Here is a 27243-nt window from a genome sequence, read left to right on the forward strand (position 1 = left end):
TATTCAGTCCCCTTACATTAAGCTGCTATCCTGGAGAAGTTCTCACTGTGCATAATAGTGCAAAATGCACCAGACCATGCGAGAAGAGCAATTCAGTCCCAATGTTCTATATCATATGTTATACAGTATTTCCAAATAATAATTCTGCTTTAAAAGCTGTTAACAGGGTGGTGAGCCTGCAAAGAACTTTGGAGCAAGCCTGGTAATGCCACTTAGAGCACAGTCCTCAGACAATGGCACAATAAAGCAAAAGGCACCATGACCTTTGGACATGTTTGCTCATTGGATTCAATGTTTGAAGACTGATTACATGTGTAAGAACTGAGCAGAGATTTAACGATGAATTGCTGAGGCATGGTTGCTATGAGACATCTGTGACTCTCCAGCACAACAGGTACAAGTCCTTCCACCAACCACCGGGGTCACTTCTCTGAGTTAGTTCTCCTTGTTACAGTTGATCTTGGTGCATTATTTCACCGATAATGTGCAAAAACTAAAGGAAAAAAAAATCCTGTGTTGACTTGAAATAGAAAAATGTCACCTGATGGTATAACATAAGTAATTGGTGAACGATCGTGTCATTTTTGTTGGTGCAAAGGCATATTTTGGAGGTGATTACGTTGTGGCAGTATCTAATTTAAAATTTTCTTCTCTCACTAAAAATAAAGAATATAAAGTCCATCTGTGACTGTTATCCCACCCAGGCACAAAACGTTTTTCCTTCTTTTGTTACTAGTTGCATACTAGAAGGAGTGTTAAAATGAACTCGAGTTGGAGTTTCTTAGAAAGAGCTGCTTATCCAGGGAAATGCATCTCCTTGGAAAACTTACAACCTAATATTACGAAAGGACTCTGTTGATTCTGTTGTTAATGATTGACTATTTTCATACCCATTAAGGGGTGCTGTGTAATTCTTAATATTTAGAGAAACATATCATGTATGATTACTCTCCAAATAATCGAACATTTACAAACTTTAATGTATACTTATGTACATCCATGTTATCTTAGAGGATCATCAGCAGCATTTTTCTCTTACTTGGTAATTCAGATTATGACATAAATAGAAAGCAACTTAAGTAACTTGTTCTAATTCTGGATGCCACAAAGGCCCTTGAGAATTCTGCCAGCTTTTACAGCTCTGCATGACACTCTGAGTGGAAGGCTGTAATTAAAGCCCTATAATCAACTGCTTCCACACTGGCACATTGTTTGCCATAAATCTGCCTGCCTCAATAATTCATTCAGTACCTCAGGGAAATATAGAGCTGCAGACTACCAACCTGTCAGCTATAGTACAGGAGTCACGTACAGCATTAGGGATAGTTCATAAAAGGTACATGTCAGAACATAAGTCTGGTGAGGCCTGGGGCTTGTAAAATAGAGTTACAAAATCCTGTAGCTCATTGTTACTCAGAGTGATTTTGTTGTTGACTAGTAATGCATAATTTGCAAATACAAGCTTAAAGTGATAATATCTGACAACTCATGCTGTATTGCCGAAAATAAAGACATGTTGTTGAAGCTTTTCGTCTTGCACGGAGGCGGTGGCGTGGTGTTATTGTCACTGAACTAGTAACCCAGAGACCCAGGGTATTTCTCTGGGGATATGGGTTCAAATCCCACCAAAGGAGAAGGTGGAATTTGAATTCAATTAATAAATCGGGAATTTAAAGCTAGTCTAATGATGGCCATGAAACCATTGTCGATTGTTGTAAAAACCCATCTGGTTCACTAATGTCCTTAAGGGAAGGAAATCTGCTGTCCTTACCTGGTCTGGCCGACATGTGATTCCAGACCCACAACAATGTGGTTGACTCTCACATACCCTCTGAAATGGCCTAGCAAGCCACTCAGTTGTATCTAACCGCTACGAAGTCAATAAAAAGGAATGAAACTGGACTGACCACCCAGCATTGACCCAGGCACCAGAAACGACAATGGCAAACCCAGCCCTGTCGACCCTGCAAAGTCCTACTTACTAACATCTGGGGGCTTGTGCCAAAGTTGGGAGAGCTGCCCCACAGACCAGTCAAACAACAGCCTGACATAGTCATACTCACTGAATCATACATGACAGACAATGTCCCAGAAACTGCCATCACCATCCCTGGGTATGACAGACCCAGCAGAAGTGGTGGCACAGTGGTATACAGTAGGGAGGGAGTTGCCGTGGGAGTCCTCAACATCGACTCTGGACCCCATAAAGTCTCATGGCATCAGGTCAAACATGGACAAGGATACCTCCTGCTGATTACCACTGACTGCCCTCCTTCAGCTGATGAGTCAACACTCCTCCATGTTGAACAGTACTTGGAGGAAGCACTGAGGGTGGCAAGGGCACAGAATGTACTTTGGGTGAGGAACTTCAATGTCCATCACCAAGAGGGGCTCAGTAGCACCACCACTGACTGAGCTGGCTGATTCCTAAATGATATATCTGCTAGACTGGGTATGCGACAGGTGGTGAGGGAACCTAGAAGTTGGGAAAACTTACTTGACCTCGTCCTCACCAACCTGCCTGCCGCAGCTGCATCTGTCCATGACAGTATTGGTAGGAGTGACCGCCACATAGTCCTTGTGGAGACAAAGTCCTGCTTTCACATTAAGAGTACCCTCCTTCGTGTTGTGTGGCACTACCACCATGCTAAATGGGATAGATTTCGAACAGATCTAGCAATGCAAAACTGGGCGCTGTGGGCCATCAGCAGCAGCAGAATTCTACTCAACCACAATCTGTAACCTCATGGCCCGGCATATACCCCACTCTACCATTACCATCAAGCCAGGAGACCAACCCTGGTTCGATGAAGAGTACAGGAGGGCATGCCAGGAGCAGCACCAGGTATACCTCAAAATGAGGTGTCAACCTGGTGAAGCTACGATCCCATAACCAACGGATCAGATTTAAGCTCTGCAGTCCTGCCACATCCAGCCGTGAATGGTGGTGGACAATTAAACAACTAACTGGAGGAGGTGGCTCCACAAATATTCCCTATCCTGATGGGGGAGCCCAGCACAGCAGTGCGAAAGATAAGGCTGAAGCATTTGCAACAATCTTCAGCCAGAAGTGCTGAGTTGATGATCCATCTCAGCCTCCTCCTGAAGTCCCCAGCATCACAGATGCCAGACTTCAGCCAATTCGATTCACTCCGCGTGATATCAAGAAACGACTGAAGGAACTAGGTACTGCAAAGGCTATGGGCCCTGACAATATTCCGGCAATAGTACTGAAGATCTGTGCTCCAGAACTTGCCACGCCCCTAGCCAAGCTGTTCCAGTACAGCTACAACACTAGCATCTACCCGGCAATGTGGAAAATTGCCCAGGTATGTCCCGTACACAAAAAGCAGGACAAGTCCAACCCGGCCAATTACCGTCCCATCAGCCTACTCTCAATCATCAGTAAACTGATGGAAGGTGTCATCAACAGTGCCATCAAGAGGCACGTGCTTAGCAATAACCTGCTTAGTGACACTCAGTTTGGGTTCCGCCAGGGCCACTCAGCTCCTGACCTCATTGCAGCCTTGCTTCAAACATGGACAAAAGAGCTGAACTAAAGAGGTGAGGTGAGAGTGACTGCCGTTGATATCAAGGCAGCATTTGACCGAGTATGGCATCAAGGAGCCCTAGCAAAACTGAGTTCAATGGGAATCGGGGAAAACCCTCCGCTGGTTGGAGTCATACCTAGTGCAAAGGAAGATGGTTGTGGCTACCATTGACCAGAAACTGAACTGGAGTAGCCATATAAATACCATGGCTGCAAGAGCAGGTCAGAGGCTAGGAATCCTGCTGCGAGCAACTCATCCTCTGACTCCCCAAAGCCTGTCCACCATCTACAAGGCACAAGTCAGGACTGTGATGGAATACTCTCCACTTGCCTGGATGGGTGCAGCTCCAACAGCACTCAAGAAGCTCGACACCATCCAGGACAAAGCAGCCCGCTTGATTGGCACCCCACCTGCAAACATTCACTCACTCCACCACTGATGCACAGTGGCAGCAGCGTGTACCATCTACAAGATGCACTGCAGCAACGCACTAAGGCTCCTTAGACAGTACCTTCCAAACCCGCGAACTCTACCAACTAGAAGGACAAGGGCAGCAAATGCATGGGAACACCACCACCTGCAAGTTCCCCTCCAAGTCACACACCATCCTGACTTGGAACTATATCACCGTTCCTTCACTGTCGCTGGGTCAAAATCCTGGAACTCCCTTCCTAACAGCAGTGTGGGTGTACCTATTCCACGTAGACTGCAGCGGTTCAAGAAGGCAGCTCACCACCACCTTCTCAAGGGCAATTAGGGATGGGCAATAAATGCTGGCCTGGCCAGAGATGCCCACATCCCATGAATTAATTTTTAAAAACTGATCAGGGCAATCGCATGAATAACTAATGTTAGGGAATACAACAACTTATACTGCATAAGAAGAGAGTGCTGATTGGTTGGCAAGTAAACTCTGATTGGTAGAGGCATTGCCATGGCAAATGCACCAGTTTACGGAGACTGATAGTTAACTGCTTAGCTTTGTTTAAAATTTAAACCAGGCAGCTTGACTCTGATTGCTCAAGGCATTGCCCTGAGGAATGAACCAGCGATTGGCTGTCACTTACTTTGTTCAACTGAAACAGGCGCAATGTTTATACATATTCTTTCTGTCTGCAAAGAACTATTAATATATGTAGCTTCCAGTATGCGCAAATGTGGCACTCTCTTCCCATGCAGTATAAGTTGTTGTTTTCCCTTACATTGGTTATTCTTGCGATTGTCCTGATGAGTGCAAGACAAAAAGCTTCGATAACATGTCTCTATTTTCAGCAATACTCAAGTTCTGTACTCCTAAACTCACAGTGTGTTAACCTAAAATTGCCACCCATCCAGTTTGGCACTGGGTAATCTGGTTCTATTTTGTCTGCCTATAAACTTTAACAATACAATTTTTTTTTAAATAGTAGGTTTTATTTTCATTTCTGTGCCTTCTGATGGTTCAGTTTGATTTTGGTTGTGGCAAAAGTGAAATCTTTGTTGACCCTGATTTCAAAAATTAATTCTGACAGCCTCGTGGCTGTTTTACCCTCATAGATTATTTTTAAGGGTGACAAATCACTTATCCTAATCCTGGTAAAGAACACAGCCTCCAAGTTCCACTTTTTATGGGGAAGATTTGATGCTGAGTGCTGCTCCTAAATCCAAGAACAAACCAAACAAACTTCAGAAATATTTATTTTATCTTAGGATAAAATTAAAATATTTGCAACCTCAGGAACTGTACTATAATATAGCTTATTTTACTTGACTCAATGTTATGAAATCAAAATTAATGTGCCCTCTTATGGAAAGTTTTGGTTTCTCAATTGAATTTGTTGGGGCACAACATGTCTGTCTGTAATTTACGTGGTATTTGTTTTCTAAAAAGCCGCATCAGGAATTCTGAATTTGTATTTAGTGTTTACAGTATTGTCTTATCATTTGTGTTTCGAATTCCTAAGAATTTAGAGTGTTTAATGTTTAAAAGAGGTTCCTCATTCCCCTGAACAATAGATCAAAATGCTCCTCTGACTGCATCTTACAGCTGGCTCATCGATGTTCTTTACATGTTTTATTCATATTATTGCGGTGTTACTTTTTCAACAGTTCTCTTGAGTTGCAGCCCTATCACTCAGTATCAGAAGTCAGCAGTTACTTGGCCTTAAAGACAGTGACCTCAAAACGACAGAAAACAAAACTAGCCCTGGCCTCACAAAAGATAAAAGTAGCATTAGGCAGGAGAGCAACTTGCACTTTCACTAAATGGAAGCTTATTAGTTGGAAAATTTATACCGCAGAGCCAAATCAACAATACCTTTCCTTGTCCACCACTGCAATCCTGTCCCACCAGGCTTAGGAACTACAGGAGGCAAGCAGTGTGTGTGTGGATTAAAACAGAGTAATCAGTATTTCAGCTGCACACTGATCTTTAATGTGAAATGTGTCAAACAGACAGGGAGCCCAAATGCGAGCCATCTGCATGAAACATGAGCAGTTGGCGTATGTGTACGTTTATAATTAACAGCATTTACAATTTTAATTTATGGCAATGGCCCTTCCAGGATGTGCAATGGCCCTTCCAGGATGTATTGCTCTGATGTGATGAGAATGCAGCCTGCTCATTGCCAAAAGTGGCCTGCTCATTGCCAAAAGTGCAGGAGCAATTGTTTATGTGCCCTGCTTATTGCAATGTGTCTCTGGCATCATGGCATAAGATCAACTCCAGAGGTGGTTCTCTATGCCACTGATTGCACTGGCACTATCTCCATTATATTACAGCACTATTGTCATATGAAAGATTGCATCCAATGGCAGGGGCAGTGCCGAAATATAATTGTAACATCAGACTTAAACCTGGTTCTTGTTGCTTTCATTTCCATTTACAGTTTCAGACTAGGGACAAAATTCGGCTCCATAGCACTGCTGCTTTCAGTGCTAGAGGAGCCTGGAGGTGATAAGAATGGTGTAGCAGATGTCGATTGCCATATTAGACAGGGCGATAGAGCTGGTGAACTGTGCATGTGCTGGAAACATGCATAGTGCGTAGATTGTGATGCCAATCAGCATCTAACATTGACTTGGTGCCCGACCTGCCCTATTGGACGGGTCCTGTTAACATCGTCTCTTAAAAACGCATAGCTGAACATGCATTCAGCAACACAAGGGACACTCCACTAGTGCTATTGAAAGGAATCACCATGCAACTTTCAGGTGACGTGCCATTGACTTTCTTCTACTGTTTCAGAGTTAGTATAAGTGCTGTGTACTGTGTTGTTGGATGATCTCACACGAGTTATTTGAGTCGGAAAGAAGTAATGCTGGACCTGAGGAGTTGAGTGGATTTTAAAAGCCTCCGAGCAGAAAGCTTGCTTTCAGTCATGGGGGTTATTGTTGCAGTCCCTCTTGGGCTGCAGCATGACAGGGGGATAGAAAACTGGCAGTAGAGAGGAGAAGTTGTTTGCAGAGGGACGAGGAGGAGGGCTCTCAATAGAAGGCCACTTTGGGTATTCAGAGAGCACCTCTAGTATCTCCACGTCAGCCAGCAGCATTGTCTGAGGCAGCTAAGCTTCACCAAGGAGCTGGTCACAGAATGATAGCACCTCCACCAACTGGACCTGCATCTGTAGTGCAGGGCACTGCCAATTGCTGTCAAGGTCACCGTCGTCCTCAATTTCTACCCTTCCAGACCGGAACCAGCATCATCGGCAATAACTCTCAGTTCACCATGCATTGCTGCATGAGGGAAGTTTCTGAGCCCCAGTATGCAAGGAAAGGGGAATTCATTGTCTTCTTGTTAAGCAGAGAGATGCAGGACGAGTGGGTAAATGGCTTTGCCATGGTAGTGGGATTCCCAGAGCGCCACCGATTACTGAATGTGACTCTGCCGGGGCCACATGTCAACGGCGAGCTTTATCGAAACTGCAAAGGATTCCACTCCTTCAACGTACTGTTCGAGAGTAACAACAGCAACAACAATTTGCATCTATGTAGCACTTTTATAGCAATAAACCATCCCTATAATACATTACACTACATCTCCCCCCAAGTCTCTGACTTCTCTTTTCAGATTGATAACCTTTGTGGAGTTTTTACAAGTCTACCAAAACACGTTCTTCTTTCTGTTGAAGGGGTTTGAGATTTTAAGTCTTCTGATATCTCCTTCTGACTCTGCAGTGCTTGAGTAGAACTATTGGATGACTCAAGTTCTTCATTCAGGTTGTTAGAATTAGAATTAGAATTAGAACATTACAGCGCAGTACAGGCCCTTCGGCCCTCGATGTTGCGCCGACCTGTGAAACCATCTGACCTACCCTATTCCATTTTCATCCATATGTCTATCCAATGACCACTTAAATGCCCTTAAAGTTGGCGAGTCTACTACTGTTGCAGGCAGGGCGTTCCACGTCCCTACTACTCTCTGAGTAAAGAAACTACCTCTAACATCTGTCCTATATCTATCACCCCTCAACTTAAGGCTATGTCCCCTCGTGTTTGCCATCACCATCCGAGGAAAAAGACTCTCACTATCCACCCTATCTAACCCTCTGATTATCTTATATGTCTCTATTAAGTCACCTCTCCTCCTCCTTCTCTCCAACGAAAACAACCTCAAGTCCCTCAGCCTTTCCTCGTAAGGCCTTCCCTCCATACCAGGCAACATCCGAGTAAATCTCCTCTGCACCCATTCCAAAGCTTCCACATCCTTCCTATAATGCGGTGACCAGAACTGCACGCAATACTCCAGGTGCGGTCTCACCAGAGTTTTGTACAGCTGCAGCATGACCTCGTGGCTCCGAAACTCGATCCCCCTACTAATAAAAGCTAACACACCATATGCCTTCTTAACAGCCCTATTAACCTGGGTAGCAACTTTCAGGGATTTATGTACCTGTGGGTTGATGGCTGATTGCAACATCACTGGTTCATCAAGCTTTTGAGATGATTGGTTCTGTTGTATTTGCTACTTCTTTGGTATCACCACCAATGGCCTTCTGTTTCTTCTTATCCCCTGCTCAGTTTCCACAATGTATGATCGTGGATATGGTGATTGTTCTATCACCTCTCCATACCGATTTTGGTCTCTAACCCAAACTGATTCCCCAGGTTGGATGTCTGACAAGTTTCCGGTTCTATGATGTCTGTCACAATTTTCTAATTGATTTGACTGCTCTCTATCCTCTCCCTCCCTCACTTTTTTCAAGGCTTCTGCATTTACTTGTGGCTTGAGTGTTTTTGGGAGTGTAGGAAGTTGGGTCTTCAACCTTCTTTCCATTAACAATTCGCAGGGGACTAATCCATTTTAAAGTGGTTCTTTTGTCTCTTAACGATTGATAGCACATGTGATACATCTCGATATCATCTCATCAATTTATTTCAATATACTAGGTCACCACCATACTGATGTCTTGCCCTGGCTCTACCCTTCATAATTCCCAAATGTTCTTTGTGTAATCTCTGCAAGATATCTAATCTCAATACTCTAAGGATACCTAATCTCTCATCATAGACCAGTAAATCATCAACAATGCTTATATGACCCCTCAGTTTGTAATACTGCCTTAGAACAGGGTTATGTGGCATGTATGCTGGCCATCCATTCAAGCAACATTCCTTGGTTTCAGCATGTACTTCGTCTGTTTTCTGCAAGTTCTGATCTCACTCAGTTTCTGAGCTGTAGCAGGTAAAGTTATTGGCACGTCAAAGCAAAACCTTCTACTTCTTTGAGAAGCAAAAATCTGCTTCTTCTGGTCCTGATGTTGAAATATGTGATAAAGCATCTGCTGTGATCTGCTGTAATAAAAACAGAAAGTGCTGGCAATACAGTATTTTTATTTCCAGTCCATCTTTGTCCTTTTCCATAACTACCTTAAATCTTACAGATTATGGTCACTTTCCCCGAAATGCTCCCCCACTGACACTTCTACCACTTGTCCGGCTTCGTTCCCTAGGATTAGGTCCAGTACCGCCCCTTCTCTTGTAGGACTTTCTACATGCTGGCTCTAAAAGTTCTCCTGGATGCACTTTAAGAATTCCGCCCCTTTAAGCCTTTTGCATTAAGACTATCCCAGTTAATATTGGGGAAGTTGAAATCCCGGACTATTATTACCCTGTTATTTTTACACCTCTCTGAGATTTGCCTGCATATTTGCTCCTCTATCTCTCCCTGACTATTTGGAGGCCTGTAGTACACTCCCAGCCAAGTGATTGCCCCCTTTTTGTTTATAAGTTTTACCCATATGGCCTCATTGAGGAACCTTCTAAGATATCATCCTCCTTACTGCAGTAATTGACTCCTTGATCAACAGTGCAATGCCACCTCCTCTTTTACAACCCCCCTCCCCGCCCCACCGTCATGCCTGAAGATTCTATACCCTGGAATATTGAGCTGCCTGTCCTGCTTTTCCCTCAACCATGTCTCTGTGATATCAATAATATCATATTCCCATGTGCTAATCAACGCCCTCAGTTCATCTGCCTTACTTGTAAGACTCCTTGCGTTAAAATAGATGCAATCCTGCCTTGCATTATTCGCTTGTGCCTTAACAGGTCTATATTTACTCTGCCTTCTAGACCGACTTAATTTCTCTTCTATATTTGGCTGTGCATCACCCCTTACTGTATCTCCGCTCTGTATCCCATCCTCCTGCCAAATTAGTTTAACTCCACCCACCTCCCCCCCACCGCACCAACAACACTAGCAAACGTCCCAGCAAGGATGTTGGTCCTGTTCCGGTTCAGGTGCAACCCGTCCAATTTGTACAGGTCCCACCTTCGCCAGAAACAGACCCAATGATTCAGGAAACTAAAGCACGCCCTCCTGCACTATCTCTTCAGCCAAGCATTCATCTGCTTTATCCTCCTATCCCTATTCTCACTAGCACGTGGCACTGGAAGTAATCCAGAGATTACAACATTTGAGGTCCTGCTTTTTAATCTGCGACCTAGCTCCCTAAATTCTTGTTGCAGGACCTCATCCCTCTTTCTATCTATGTCATTGGTACCAATGTTAACCATGACCTCTGACTGGTCACCCTCCCCCTTCAGAATGTCCTGCAGCCGCTCCGTGACATCCTTGACCCGAGCACCAGGGAGGCAACATATCATCCTGGAGTCACGTTTGCAGCCACAGAACTGCCTATCTGTACCCCTTACGATAGAATCCCCTATCACTATGGCTCTCCACTCTTTTTCCTCCCCTCCTGTGCAGCTGAGCCACCCATGGTACCACAGATTTGGCTGTTGCCGCATTCCGCTGAGAAGCTATCTCCCCCATAAGTACTCAAAGGGGAAAATCTGTTAGAGAGGGAGATGGACCGAGGGGACTCCTGCACTACCTGCCTAGTTCTTCTACTCTGCCTGAGCAGCCTTTACCTGCAGTGTGACCACCTCCCTGTATGTTGTAGCTACAATGATCTCAGCCTCACGGATGCTCCACAGTGTCTCCAGCCACTGCTCCAGATCCGAAACGTGGATTTCAAGTAGCTGCAGCTGAAGACACTTCCTGCACACATGTTTGCCCTGGATACTGGAAGTGTCCCTGACTTCCCACATTGCACAGGAGGAGCACTCCACACTGCCAAGCTGACCTGCCATGACTTACCCTTAATTTACTCCCTTAAATTATTCAAAAATTTGAGATTGTTTACACTTGTTTAGGGCGGCACAGTGGTGCAGTGGTTAGCACTGCAGCCTCACAGCTCCAGCGACCCGGGTTCAGTTCTGGGTACTGCCTGTGTGGAGTTTGCAAGTTCTCCCTGTGACTGCGTGGTTTTCTGCTGGGTGCTCTGGTTTCCTCCCACTGTCAAAGACTTGCAGGTTGATAGGTAAATTGGCCAATGTAAATTGCCCCTAGTGTAGATAGGTGGTAGGAAATATGGGATTAATGTAAGAGGGAATTTGGGATTAATGTAGGATTAGTTTAAATAGGTAGTTGATGGTTGGAATAGGCTGAAGGGCCTGTTTCAGTGCTGTATCTCTATCTGACTAGGGACCTTGATTCCCTAAAAAAACACTACTTACTAAATATAAAAATTTAGTACTAATTACTGGTGATTATTAATAAATTAAACTAATTTTTAAAAAAGAACACACTTTAGTACCACTAATCTTATCACTTATAAGGTAGGTTTTGATGTTTTTTTTTTAAAAAAGAACTTTCTCTCCCCTCATTGTTTTAAGCTATTTACGGGCACTAACAGCTGTTACTTACCCAACCAATCAGCTTACAGATTTCCCGTGATGTCACTGTAAGTCTTTTTTCCTCCTTTGAAACTCAGTGTGCGGAGACACAGACAGAGCCTGCCGACTGCCGCCCCTCCGGTCCAAGGTAGGTGTAGGCCTTGAGCCCCGCTCTTTCTTATACAGGTCCCGCTCTGGATCCGCCTCCTCCCAGGTCCGCCTGCCGACCGCCGCCGTCGCCGCTCCGGTCCAAGGTATGTTTCCTGTCACTCAGCCAACGTCACATCCAGGCTATCACTGTCCCTTTTATTGTATGGGCTTCAATTTTGCTGGCAAGCTTGTTATGTGACACTTTTGGAAGTCCATGTACACCGTATTAGCCTTTCTGTTACTTCATCAAAAAACTCAATTACGTTAGTTAAACATGATTTGCCCTTAACAAATCCATGCTGACTTTTCTTAATTAATCCACATTTGTCCAAGGCACTGCTAATTTTCTCCCGCATTATTGTTTCTAAAAGATTCCCCACCATGAGACTTAACTGACTGGCCAGTAGTTGCTGGATTTACCCTTACATCTTATTTTATGTGGCCTTGTGTCAAATTTGTGATTTTTTTTAAGTCAACCTGAACAAGTTCGTTCCATTTCCCTGCCCTTACCCTCATTCCCAGAAGCACAATGGGTCCCTCTCATCTTCATTTTCCACTCCACCAGCCTCTGAAGGGACCATTTGCGCCCTGACATCTGGTTCGCTCTTCCATCACCCCATCCTTTTCTCTAGCACAGGAGATACAGGAGATCCAACACCTGCCCTTTCACCCACTCCCTTCCCACCTTCCAGGACCCCAAACCAGGTGAAACAGCGACTTACTTCTACCACTTCCAACTTATATACTGTTTTCCCCACCCAAGATCAACCTCCTCTATGTTAAGGAGAACAAATGTAGAGGGTGATGGCTTTGCTGAACACTTCCGCTCAGTCCACAAGTGAGACCCTGAACTTACGGTTAATTGCCACTTTAATTCTCCATCCCACTCTTACACTGACCCCTCTGTCCTCAGTCTGTTCCAATAATGCTCAATGCAAGCTCAAGAGACAGCACCTCATCTTTCAATTTTACACTTTACAGCCTTTCGACCTCAGTGTTGAGTTCAGTAACTTCAGATCATAACCACCGCTCCCATTTTCTCAGACAGCATGTGCTGGGAATAGTTTTGCTGTAACTAACTTCATCACCTAAGGAGCCATCTTTTGTTTCTTTATTGTCCCATTACCAGTCCACTTTTGCTTTACACCAATGACCCCTTTTGTCAATTAATCACTCCCGTTTGTTCTTTTCTACTGCCTGCCTCCTTTCCTTGACTCTGTACCTATAAACTACTAAATCTACAACTTCTTCCAGTTCTGATGAAAGGTCATCAAGCTGAAACATTAGGCTGAATTTTAACTGGAAAAAAACAAGCAGGTTTACGTTGGGTAGAGGGTTAAAGTGTCAAAAATCTGTTTCCAAACCAAACCTGCCTCCAACCCATCCAGTTCAAGCTTTAACTGAGTCTGGAAGGTAGGCAGACGACCAACCCAATACAAGGAGAAACTCACAGCCTTATTGTCATGCAGCTTTTGACATTTTACAGTTGGGTTTCCCGAGTGTCAGAGAACCTGGCAGCTTCCTCAAGGCAAGGACTTGGTAGACTTGACTCTGGAGGTAACCTATCCCCTAGATCCAGCTGCCTGCCTGAGGAGGCTCCAAGATCAGGCCAACCCCCAACAGTCTTTGATCCACCAGGCTCGAAACGCCAGCCCCACACCCCGCCAGGCCCGAATTCCCACTACCAGGACCCAATACCCACACCCTCACCATGCCCTGATACCCCACCCCACCACCAGGCTATGATATCCATCCCCAATAGGCCACGTACCCCCCATCCCCACCAGGCCCTGATTCACCTCACCAGGTCTCAATTCCCCTAACCCCCAGGCCCTGATCCCTCCACCTCACCACCCGAGGTCTCCGATCACCTCACACGAGGCCTTTGAACTTCCCCCCGTCAGGAACTGATCTCCCCCTGGGATCAGCAGCCCCCTTCAATTTCCCCGTCTCTGGATGAACCTTGCCTCCACCCTTCGGCCAACCCCCGTTCTGGCACGTACTTACCTGCTGCTGTGGCCATCAGTGACCAGCTCCCCACCCAACTGAACATCCAGTTGTCAATCAAGCTAAGTACCGGGCCTCTGGGCAGGGAAACGATCACCGACATCACTAAGTGGGAGTTTGGGGGAATCCTGAATGGTGGGTTCTGCCCTCTGACTTTCTGACTTCTGGCTCCTTGTGGGTCAGGTCAGTGAAAATTCTGCCCAGTAACTCTATTTCTCTCCCCACAGATGTTGCCTCACCTGCTGAGTGCAGCATTTTCTGTTTTATAGCAGGTATGACCTTGTTTAACATTTCATCCAAAAGATGCCACCTCCAACAGTGCAACACTCCCTCAATATTGGACTGAAGTATTAAGGTAGCATAGGTACTCAAGTTCTAAACTGGGGCGCAAGTCCACAACTTTAAACTCACACAGAATAATATACCACAGGAGGTGGCTATTTGGTCTATCGGGCCTGGACTGGCTCTTTGAAAAAGCTATCCAATTAGTCCCATTGCCATGCTCTTTCCCCATTACCCTACAAATGCGTTCCTTTTCGAGTACATATCCAGTTCCCTCTAGAAGTTACTATTCAATCTGCTTCCACCACCCTTTCAAACAGTGCATTCTAAATCATTGTGTAAAATACCTCATCCCCTTCTGGTTCTTACAAAAGTACTACCATAGGCTCAAGCTGCTAATGCTATTATTGAGAGCTTTCTTTAGTCAAACTAAATATTTTTAAACATTATCACAGAAAAGATTTTCCACATTGTAGATAAACCTATTTTGATCTCTATTAAGTCCAAAGTTCAGACATATTTGGCAAATAATTGAAAGAAAATGCAGTCCCTGAGGGAAGTTTATGGCAAAATATTTAATAACGAAGTGTCCTCAACTCCCTAATGGAGAATTAATAGCTACCTGGGATTGAATTACAAAGTGACTCCAAAATATAAGCCCTTGGCAACATTAAGGTGCAATAACACAACTTAATTGTAAAGTTCAGATGACATCATAAACTCTGAAGCAAACCTTCAATGGTTCAACTTGAAATTCAAGATAGAGTTACAGCCTTCAACTCACTGTCATTTTAGTTGGAAATCTTTCTAAAGTTTTGTGGGAGTATAATATGTAGGATCTAGTTAAAAAAAAACTTCTATCCAGATTCAGCAAAGAACATACTTTTATAAGGTTTGCAAATATATGCTTAACTGACTATAATATATGTAGTACAAAACCAATATTATTGTCAGCAATTATTCAGTAAAATTTCACGTTAAAATGCTGTACACATGTAATGTCTGGATATATAATCTACATCCAAGTTATTGCTCTTTAACTCTGTTAGTTTTCATTTCTAAGATGCCTATATTGCCCTCAAGTGGCAATTGTCTACAGTGTAGGTGCTTAACCAGACTAACTCAGAAAGACGTAGCCAAAATGCACAAAATGGATCAAATGGAACAATGTGAATGTTCACCACACAAACTTGTTTACATCTAGTAAAGCCATCTTACCTATCAATTTTTCTGTTATAAAAGAATGGTTAATCTTAGAATGGTGCCTAATTCCAGAAAAATGTGGTGTCCACTAAGGTACAAACCAGCTGACAATTATGTAACTGACCCTTATAATGATCAAGGTTATTTCCAAAAAATATATAAATCCAAGCTTTATCATTCTCACCATTGGAGATCTTTTATATTGTTTATGGAATTCTGTAAAGTCCTTGAAGCATAGACCAGTTATCCTTGGCAACTCTTTAGATGAATACGATACATAATTTAAAACAATGTTCACTGTGTGCTATTAACTTCATTGATACTATATCTGGCTTTAAGCGTATAAATGTAATTTGGTAACTCCAACTTTGTGAAATATGTTATTGTCAATTTTCTGAAGCTATAATCTAGTAAAAAAAGTTCTCCCCATACTATAATATTGCAAAACTTCATAATTTCAGTGTAAACCAAGGACATGAGATGACAAACTGATCCCCTATACATTAGTCACTCTTTGCACCTTTATTCAATAGGATCAATGCAAGCTTAAACTTGATGCAGTTTTCTTGCAGTATAGACTTTCAAGTACCTCCAAGAATTATAGACATCCTATTTGGTCTGAAGGGGAGTGTGGCATGGGGAACTCCCCCACCATACCTTTATTGTATTTTAATTATTAGATGCTAAGTTGCTTTTCAAAAGCAAGGTTTTGTTTTTTGATGATACAGTGCTGTTGAGTTGTATCTCTTCAAACCCAGAGAACTGGGCTGTCTTGTGCTATCATGTCTTTTCACTGCAGGCTACATTATTTGAGCATTTCGCTGTCTAGCCAAGCTTGGCCGCTTCTACACACCAATTGAAGAATTGCCAAAACCAATAATTCTAGTTGGTGAGGGGAAAAGGGGAAAATCACAGCTCACAATATTACAGCATTGCATTTCTTAGTTTTCTAAAACTAATTTATAAAATTAATTATATAAAATATGCTCTTCAGTCTTAAAAATCTACTAGAGCCCCACCACGTGGGGTGAATGTGGGGTGAGATTATCCCTGCATTATAGAAGATGTGCTTGTTTGATGATACAAATGCAAGGGCAACAATATTGGGCAAAACATCAGGCTTGTCCTGCTATTGCCTGTCACCAAACATTTAGAGTTTCTCATGGTCTTGCTGTACAGCAGGTTTGTCTCCAGCACTGGGGATACATGGCGCCATTACTGAAGTCTTGTACATAATGCTGCGGTGCAACATTAGAATTTAGAGGAACAAGAAAAGACGTTAAGGCCTAACAGCTTCATTCTTTTCTGATAGATCTCAACCTTTCCTTTACGCCTTCTCACCCTAAGTCCTATTGTCTTCATTATCCACTTCCGCTATCAGAAATGCATCTAATTGCCTTTTGAATGAATTTCTACTGCCTGCTTCAAGGACTTTTGCGGCTAACAGGCAGACTCTTTGGGTGGTAAAGTTACCAAGTTTTAAACTTATTTCTTTTTATATCCAGAATGTTTGTCATAGTGAAGAATTTGCTATGGCCAGCCTCATTAATCCCCTAACAGCCTTTCAAGCTTCTATTATGATACCTTAAAGTCTCATCTTTTTCCAGCAAAAAGAACCTCAACTTCCTGGCTGAACTTGTTCTCACATTGAACAACTTCTCCTTCAACTCCACTCACTTCCTTCAAGTAAAAGGTGTTGCTATGGATACCCGCGTGGGTCCTAGTTATGCCTGTCTTTTTGTGGGATATGTCAAACATTCTTTGTTCCAGTCCGACTCAGGCCCCCTCCCCCAACTCTTTCTCCGGTACATTGATGACTGTATCTGTGCCGTTTCCTGCTCCCGTCCCAAACTGGAAAACATTATCAACTTTGCATCTAATTTCCACCCTTCTCTCACCTTTACGTGGTCCATCTCTAACACTTCCCTTCCCTTCCTCGACTTCTCTGTCTCCATCTCTGGGGATAGGCTGTCTACTAATATCCATTATAAACCCACCGACTCCCACAGCTACCTCGACTACACTTCTTCGCACCCTGCCTCCTGTAAGGACTCCATTCCATTCTCCAGTTTCTCCGTCTCTGACGCATCTGCTCTGATGATGCTACCTTCAATGACAGCGCTTCTGATATGGCCTCCATTTTCCTCAGCTGAGAATTCCCCCCCACTATGGTTGACAGGGCCCTCAACCGTGTCCAGCCCATTTCCCGCACCTCGAACCTCACCCCTTCCCCTCCCTCCCAGAACCATGACAGGGTTCCCCTTGTCCTCAGTTTCCACCCCATCAGCCTCCATATCCAAAGGATCATCCTCCGCCATTTCCGCCACCTCCAGTGTGATGCCACTACCAAACGCATCTTCCCCTCCCTTCTCCTGTCAGCATTCCCTCCGCGACACCCTGGTCCACTCCTCCATTACCCCCACCACCTCATCCCCTTCCCACGGCACCTTCCCCTGCAATCACAGGAGGTGTAATACCTGCCTATTTACCTCCTCTCTCCTCACTCCTTTCAGGTGAAGCAGCTGAATGTAGTATACTGTATTCGCTGCTCACAATGTGGTCTCCTGTACATTGGGGAGACCAAACGCAAACTGGGTGACTGCTTTGTGGAACAGCTCCGCTCAGTCCGCAAGCAGGACCCCGAGCTTCCGGTTGCTTGCCATTTCAACACTCCCCCTGCTCTCATGCTCACATCTCTGTCCTAGGATTGCTGCAGTGTTCCAGTGAACATCAATGCAAGCTCGAGGAACAGCATCTCATTTACCGATTAGGCAAACTAAAGACTGGCGGACTGAACATTGAGTTCAATAATTTCAGAGCATGACGGCCCCGCATTTTACTTTTATTTTGAATTATTTTTTTCTTTTTCCTTTTTAAATTTTTTTTTGTGTTTAGTTTATTTTATTTTATCTTAGTTTGTTCAGTTTGCTTACCCACTGTTTTTTTCATGTTTGTACTTGTGGCTGTTCAATTTTCGTCTGTTCACGCCCTTTCTGTACTAATGCTTTTTCTTTTAACACACCATTGACCTTCTGGCCAGCTATTCTGTGACCTCGTCCTATCTACACCTTCTCTTTTGTTATCTCTTACCCCACCCCCACTTTACTTGCTTATAACCTTTTACATTTCTAATATTTGCCAGTTCTGAAGAAGGGTCACTGACCTGAAACGTTAACTCTGCTTCTCTCTTCACAGATGCTGCCAGACCTGCTGAGTATTTCCAGCATTTCTTGTTTATATCTCAACTTCCTTCATCTTTCTTCACATTGTAGATTCATTTTTTGTCCCTGTTAACAATCTCTAATCTTAAGTTTCCTGTAGTTAAATGTTGAATGAGCTGCCAATCTGTAAATTAATCTTCTCCCCTCATCAAAGCAAATTTCAATGGTTCCTAAGCAAAAATGCACACAGTCCAAATTTCAACCTGTATGGTGCCGTTCCTAATTTTCTTTGTTATCTGGAAAACTAGTACAATGTTATACTTGAAATTCTTGTAAAATTTAAATTTACCAAAAAGATAGTTTAAATAATAGCTACAGAAAGCAAGTGTAATTATTTAAAGTGTTCTAATTGCACTTTTCCATTGAAAGAGTCCTGTTGAGATAACCAGTATTCCTACAAACAATAGAACTCTGTAATGGAAAGCACATTTCCTCCAGACATTAAATAGCAATGGAAAGCCATAGTTTCATGGACTTCATGAGCTGTCTTGAGGTCTCCTCTTAGAAATAATTTTGCAGAGACTGATTCCCTCCCTTTCACCTATGGAAATCTCAGGTCCTCAACTTCCAATAACCTAAATTAGGAGCAGTGACATCAAGTGAAGTAATGAGGGGCAGCAGTGAACAGAGACTGTAGATCTCCATTCAGTGCTGCTGCCCTAGGGCCTTTCATGAGAATATAATGAGTGATGGGAGCTGAATGTTCTCATTATGCAACACAAAATAAAGAGTTTGGGGACAGACACAATCATAGCCAAGGAATTGCTGTTGGCAAATTAGTGAACATATGTTAAAATCGTTTGGATGACATTCTTCTGTCCGCTATTTTAACCCAGGCATGAACAAATTAATTTTAAATGATTAAAGTTTGCACTAAACTTGCAGAAAAATGAATAAGAATACATTTGTCTGCTAATGCCACTGAAAATGATGTTAGGCTAATGAGAGATGCTACTGTCTTTATATATATCTATATACATTTATCCAACATGTAACGTACACTTATTTATTCAAAGCCTGGGATTGGGCAATAGAAACCTACAAACCAAATCAAATTACTTAGGAAAACAACTCACCAACGGCAAGAAAAATCCACCAGAGCCAAATTTTCCCTTCAAAATAGCCGATAAAATAATCAGAGAACTGTGAAAAAAATGTTTGTATTAAGTTACAAGCAAATTCTGGATTGAAACCCAAGACACAAGCAATATAGACAAGAAAAAAAATCAAGTTGTCTAGTCATGACTGATAATGTAGCTGTACCATGATTTCAGACATTTAGAGGGCATTTATTCATTCTGCCTATTCTTGCCAATTTGAGCATGTCAATTTGATGCCTCATATTTCAACAGACAGATGGCAAGAATATAAAAGTTGAGATGTAATGATGAATCTATATAAAACCTTCGTATGAGTATAATTGCAGGTCTGGGTGTAGTTTTCAACTCCATACTATAGCAAGGGTGTTGAGGCAATACAGATGGTATAGCACAGATTCACTAGGATGCTGCCTGGTATGAGAAAGTACAGATGCTTGAAATAATGGGCTGTTTTCAGTAGAACAAGCAGATTATGGGACAATTTGATAGAGGTGTTTAAAATTATGAAGAGATGGGATACTCTAGACAGAAACAGACTATTTCCAGTGATTGTGAGATCTAGAGCCAGAGGAAATACTTTAAAGATTAAAGTTAAGAGATTTAGGACAGAGAGCAGGAGAAACCTTTTTAGAGACAAGGTTTTGAGGTTGTGGAATGAACTGCTCACATTAATGATTAAACCAGAGAAAGAAACATTTAGAAATAGGTCAGATAGATGGTTGAAGGAAATGGGAACAAATGGATTGTTGGAACAAGGCAAGAACATGGGATTGGGGCTGTTACTTGAGTGGAGGATAAACACCAACATCGACCACTTGGACTGAAGGGCCTGTTTCATATTTAATACTATGGCACTCAGTAAATGCCACATGCAGCACTCTCCCTCTTAATCTTGTTCATATTGGCTTCTGATTATCATAACTCATGATTCCATGAGAGTTCACTTGTACCAGAAGTAGATTTCAAAATTCAGGCCATACTGTCCTAGTAAAAACAACGTTGGGCACTGTAGCAGATTGTTCTAGAATACATTGTAAAACAAGGCAATGATGTCAAGCACGTCATTATGTTATTTTGCAATATATTCACATAAATGCAACTGAGAAATCAAGCCAGCTTGCAGGACATTGTAACTGCAAAATGAAACAGAGTGATGATTGATACAAAAGCAAATTACTGCAGGCGCTGGAAATCTGAAATGAAAACAGAAAATGCTAGAAATACTCAAGAGGTCAGGTAGCATCTGTGGAAAGAGAAACAGAGGGGGAACTTTTATGCTGGCGGCAGAGGGAAACCAACGCCAAGATCCCCGCGTTGCCTTTTTTCCAGAAGGCCTGCCAAATTTAGTACCAGTTAGGCACTTAAATGGACAGCGGCCTTCCATAGGAGTTGGGACCCCGTCGCCGGAAGTCCCCATGCTTGGAGAGGTGCTGGCCAATCAGAGGCCGGCAGCTGCAACACCACTGCTGGAGATGATAGTCCTGGAGGCCAAGAATCATCGCTGGACCAGGCCTCAGGTAGGTCAGGGCAGGAGGGGTCTCGCGGGGTGGGGGTTGGGGTGGGTGGGGAGGAGGGTCGGCAGCAAGGGCAGCAGGGGTGGCTCTCAGCGGGCCCCTCATTTCCGATGCCGGGTCCGTTGTTCAGGCACTAAGTGTCTTTGAATGAGGGACACCCTGCCCTCCTCTGAGCCACGAAGCAGCCTGCACGATTTTTCATGCCGTGCTTCCCATGGGACGACAAGGCCACCCACCACACAGGCAATTGCAACTGCGGCGGGAAGAAGCCCCCAATTGAGGGGTAATTATCCAGTTAATGTGGATAAATGTGAGGTTACCCACTTTGGTAGCAAAAACAGGAAGGCAGATTATTACCTTCAGTCACTGAAGGTAAGCATGCAGGTCCAATAGGCGGTAAAAAAGGCAAATGGTATGTTGACCTTCATAGCGAGAGGAGTCGAGTACAGGAGCAGGGATGTCTTGCTGCAATTATACAGGGCCTTGATGAGGCCACACTTAGAATATTGTGCGCAGTTTTGGTCACCTTATCTGAGGAAGGATGTTCTTGCTCTAGAGGGAGTGCAGCGAAGGTTTATCAGACTGATTCCCTGGATGGCGGGACTAACGTATGAGGAGAGATTGAGTCAGTTAGGATCATATTCACTGGAGTTCAGAAGAGTGAGGGGGGATTTCATAAAAACCTATAAAATTGCAACAGGACTTGATAGGGTCGATGCAGGAAGGATGTTTCCAATGGTGGGGGAGTCCCGAACCAGGGGTCATAGTCTAAGGATACGGAGTAAACCATTCAGGACTGAGATGAGGAGAAATTTCTTCACCCAGAGAGTGGTGAGCCTAGGGAATTCGCTACCACAGAAAGCAGTTGAGGCCAAAACATTGTATGTTTTCAAGAAGGAGTTAGATATAGCTCTTGGGTTTAAAGGGATCAAAGGATATGGGGTGAAAGCAGGAACAGGTTACTGAATTGGGTGATCAACCATGATCATAATGAATGGCTCGAAGGGCCGAATGGCCTACTCCTGTGCCTATTTTCTATATTTCTATGTTTATGGGCCTCAATTGGCGATGGGGGAGGAAGGCCGTTCATCGGCCGTTCATAGGCCTTCCCGCCCTGGATAAATCTCCGGGAGGTGGGATGGTGGCGGGAACCCCCCCCCTCCACCAACCCCCAGGCACGATCCCACCCGATTTGACTGCTCTCCCCGTCTCCAAACCCGCTGCAGGGGAAAGCATAAAATTCCACCCAGAGTAACATTTCAGGTAGATGACCTTTCATCAGATGATGTCATCTAACTGAAACTTTAACTCTGTTTCTCTCTCACCAGATGTTGCTTGACTTGCTGAGTATTTCTAGCATTTTCTGCTGGATATATTCCAGTTTAGTTAATTTGGAAATGTTTTGACCAAATTAAAAGCTGTTTCTCTTTTATGTTCAGAATAACTGACGCAGCATAGTTTCAAGGTATTGGGGTATTTTCTCTTAAAGGCATGACTCCACAGCACAAACAACCCATAATGCAGGAGTGATAAGTGCAGAATAGTCAATCTCACTGAAAAAAACAAAAAGATGTGTGAGAAACAGAAATGCTACACTTGAGCCGTAACAGCATTTTATTGAGATTGTGATTGGTGAACTTTGCTCGAGCAAAATTATGGAAGCTTCAATCTACACCACACTCATGTTAACCTGGTCCAAGAGTGCTCTACACCAAAAATTGCAAAAATTGTAGAAATATTCCTCAGTTCAGACACTCCACACTTTGATGAATACAAAAAGTAAGTTAATCACCCCTTTTGCAACAAGCCAATGGTAACAAGATTTCATAAGGCAGAAATTGGTCCTCTGTGCACCCATTATCCAGGTGGAAAACTGGAACAAAAAGGACCAATCTCAGGGTGCAGCATGTCACACCTATAGACACCTGTGTTATGGGCATCCAAGGCAACTGCCTAAGGCGTTAGTCCCCTTATACAAGTAAATGAGGACCCGTACAATGGTTTTAGGTGCCCTTGCAAAATTGCTTGGTATTTGAGTGGAGCAGGTGCCAGGCCTGCCTCACTCAGGATTCTAAGCAGCAACCTCTCACAAAAAGTAAGTTTACATGAAAATGGAATTAAAAGAAGCATTCCTGTGGAGCTAAGTGAGCAAGAATACTCCCAGACTTCACAGTACCCACAATCGTTGTCCTCCAATCTTCCGCCTTCTGAAACTTATCTTACAGATGCTTCCAGCGAGGCAAACAGCCTGATATTTAACAATACCCGTTCACTTCCAGTTTTAACAGAGGCAGGACAGGGGATAGGGTGTGGGGGCAAATGACTACCTACTGCCAGGTGGTGGTCACTCATTTCCATATTTCAATGAGGCTGCATGCCTCTGTTTTTTTCCCTGTTCCAATTTTAACACTAGCCAGGTTTCCTGGGATTCCAAAAATTCAATAGATAAAGGAAAGCAGGGCTGCTACATGGAATAGGTAAGTGCTTTTCCAGCACTGTTCGTGGGCCGAGAGGAGCAGGAGCACTTTCCCCAGCTCACCAAGCAAACCTGTTAGCCTCCCCAGCAATTGGATCCCTGTGCCATCCGATGCCTCCCAATGTCCTCCCTGACCCATCCAATGATGCCCCGCTGACTCCCTATCTCACCTTCCCTCTTCCCCACTCCTCCGGCTGGTGATGCAGGCCTGCCCACCTGACAGCCAACCAACCTTTTAATCTGGCTGGCTGTGGCTGGCAAACAGATCCCAAATATGGTAATCAGGTCCTGTCATTAAATCCAGCAGAACCTGAGGGAAAGCTGTTCTTCTGGGTTTCCTGGCAGCAAAACTGCCCCTCCTCACTCCCTCCCTGCTCATATTGGGGCCATTTATTTTCTATAGTTATTAACAAACCAACCATCATGAAAACTTTGCAGCACTGAAACTAGTCATCATTGAAACCTAATACGATTGAAATCACATTGCACCAACTTCATCCCTGTTCACATTAAGGCAGATTACCTAGTCCAAAATAAGGGTCTAATTCAGATATATTTGTTTTACATTTCAGATTCATTGGGCTGAATCATAATTCCAAAAACAGGTGCATTGGGGTCAGGTCAGAGATTAAAATTCAAAAAATCTGAACAGGAACCCAGTTCACCTCAAACACACTACATCTACTTTTAGCAGAGGTGGGACGAGCCACAGGTGACCGATATGTTCAGGGAGGTGGTTTGAAATATTAGAATGAGGTTGCATGCCTTCATTTTAATAATCAATCTATTTTTAACTCATGTCAGCCAGGTTTTCTAGGCCTCGGGAAACCTGCCAAGTGAAAGGTAGCGTGAAGAGCTCAATCCATGAGGTGAGAACAGGAGTGCTTCTTCCAGGCCCAACCAGGTACCCTGTAAACCAATTATTCCCCCCATCCCGATGATCCATCTGCTCCTCCCCACCTCCACCATCAGATCCTCCTCCAATCACCATCAGAATCCCCAACTACCATTGGATCATACCCCCGCAATCGGAGCTACCCCCGCCATGATTGGGACCACAAACCCCAGCGAGCTCTCCCACAAACCACCCCCCACCCACCCCATCTACTGTAGACCTAGCTGCCTTCCTTGGCTGCAGTCTTCTGCTAGAGTCTTCTCCACCCCAAGGCCTCCATCCTATGAATCTGGCTGCCTGTGTGGGGGAAACCAATACTAAAAGATTTAAAGAAACTGCAGGACATCTGAGAAACTAATTCCTCCAGGTTTTCCAACCTTAAAACAGCAACCCCACAAGGAATGTACCTTCGGGCTAAAATCGAGGCCAATGCTTCTTCTGAAGTGTAATCCAACACATTTTGAATTCTGAGGTCACCATTCATCTTGAAATACTCTTGAGTGCCAATAATGGGTATCATGTCTTCCAAAATTGCAGTAAAACTAATAAAATGCACAATCTCAAGTACATAAAATGACAAGCATTAAAAGCGCAACCAAATAAAGGGATAGGTTTCTTCCAAAGCATTTATGACCATGTCATGGACATTAAACACTTACCCTTACAATAAGAATCCACTTTATAAGTGACAGTCCAAACCCAGAGATGGCTCCATATCTCCCTGCAATGGTATTGGTTGAGCAGAAGGATAAAAAGAATCCAATCCAATTAAATATAAATGCAACTAAAAACCAAAGAAAATGAAAGTAGTCATTAATTTGGAAGAGTTAACAGAATTAGAAATCTGGTTATGTTACATTAACAATTGCATTGCTTAGCATTAATTACAGTGTATGTAGTAATCACTTGGACTTAGAATTTCTGCTTTAGGTGCATTTAAGAAAAATGCACTGTTTATCTGATTTGAAGTTATGGTTCAAGTTTATGTCCAAAGTCATTTGCATAGCAAAGATAAAATTTCCTTTGAATCAGCGTAACAGACCAACATGAATGGGTATGATCAATAAGTTCCTGGGAACCAAACCAATCAGGGCTCACGTATTTGGGGAGCCCTCCTTTAAAAAGACATTGTGAAAATTAAAGGGAACTCCTCTCTTTCTGGGATAATATGCATGTGGCCTGACTTGTCTGATTGATTAATTTAATGTAAACCACTGGTGAGCACTTTCAATGTGCAATTTAATTTAAGGAAGGTACTGATCTGATTGATTAAGTTAATATTAAAGCATGAGTTCATAATTGCTCACATTTTAAAATTAATTTAATAATGCATAAGTTTTAAGAGTAGTAATGAGTGATTTTAATCTGAGCAGTGTGCAAACTATCTCTGCATTGATGAGTGAGTAATTGTAATCACTCTCCTGAACATTTTGCAAAGCAGTCTGAAAGTATTGTGTAATTTCTTTCCCCCAGCAGATGACTAATGAAAGGCTCAAAAAAATGACTATAAAAGGGCCTTTAACTTTGTGTTTGGAGACTTCCAGAAACCCCTCAATAAGATTCAAATACAGCAAAAGAACCCGGTTGTCTCTTCTGGGCAGTGAGGAGGCAAGCCTGGAGGGATGTGGCAGATCAATGGCCAAAGAATGTGAAAAATTTATTTCCATTCCTTCTGCCAAACCCAATCTTTCCGAATCAGGAGTAGCAACCAGGCCAGCAATATGATGAAGAGGACTGAACCCTCCCCTCCTAATTTGTGCACAGGAGGAACTCGCTGGAATTGATATTCACACTTGACCTTTTCCATTTTTCTTTGTAGGAAAAACATGTGCACAATGCCTGGAAAAGGTCAAAGAGTAGCCGGGGAATCCCAAGCCTCAGCATGTTGACCCCCATGAGCACCAGTCAGTGGAGCTGCTGGGGAGACACACCATCGTGACTATGGTGGGAGCCAAGGCAGGTTGTAATGTCCAATAACAGTTAAGTAACTATTTCTTTGTCTTTCAAGATTTCCATGCAGAGGGTTTCCACCCACACAACTCCCCTCCTTCTGCCAATATACAACTGGTTTTCACCATGCAGCAAAGAAGAGAATATCAAAGGTGGTTCTGCTGGAACAGTCAGAGGGAAATGACTTGGAGGTGGAAGTGAAGGAGGGGCTGACAGCATGGGGAAGTAAGACAAAGTGGAAGATTGAGGGAGAAGCTCCTGGCTTCAGTTGGTAGCTCATGCCCTATAATGAATGATTGATGGAAAGCTCACCAACACTCTTTCCTGTGAGCGAGCCCTCAACCCCACCTGTAGACCATCCCCAAGCAGAGACAGAGTCCTCCCACTCTCCTCACCTGGCAGCAGCGCGGACACATCGTGCTTGGAGAGTACTTCTGTGCCGCTTTAGCTCCCGGGTGCCTGACTCCAGCAGCATGGCAATGATGGAAAACTTGGAGGAGGTATCTGCCTCTCTGGTGAGTCTGGTCAGAAGGCAGATATAGAGAGATGAGTCAGCAGTGTAATATAACTTGTTCCTTTCATATGTGACCTATTGTAAGATTCACAGGACTACAATTAATATCCAAAGATTAGGTACGTTTTTATTGTAACATAACTGGAACATTTATATTTACTTACAGTTTCTTAAGGAGGTCGCTTCTTAAGGTGGTTCCACAACATCCTCCTTTTTTCCA

The 27243-nt window shown here is 43.5% G+C and overlaps 1 protein-coding gene across 1 annotated transcript in view; it reads right to left on the reverse strand.

The window, feature by feature from the left end:
* LOC137371970 (NEDD4 family-interacting protein 1-like) overlaps window positions 1-27243 on the reverse strand; it is a 176197-nt gene that overhangs the window by 148244 nt on the left and 710 nt on the right. The window contains exons 2-4 of the mRNA XM_068035200.1: window positions 26905-26929; window positions 25219-25343; window positions 19651-19717 (exon numbers count right to left, since the gene is read on the reverse strand). Coding sequence (XP_067891301.1) covers window positions 19651-19717; window positions 25219-25343; window positions 26905-26929 — 217 coding nt within the window. The remainder of the gene's footprint in view (window positions 1-19650; window positions 19718-25218; window positions 25344-26904; window positions 26930-27243) is intronic.

The sequence above is a fragment of the Heterodontus francisci genome, chromosome 1, assembly GCF_036365525.1.
Source record: "Heterodontus francisci isolate sHetFra1 chromosome 1, sHetFra1.hap1, whole genome shotgun sequence".
Classification (NCBI taxonomy): domain Eukaryota; kingdom Metazoa; phylum Chordata; class Chondrichthyes; order Heterodontiformes; family Heterodontidae; genus Heterodontus; species Heterodontus francisci.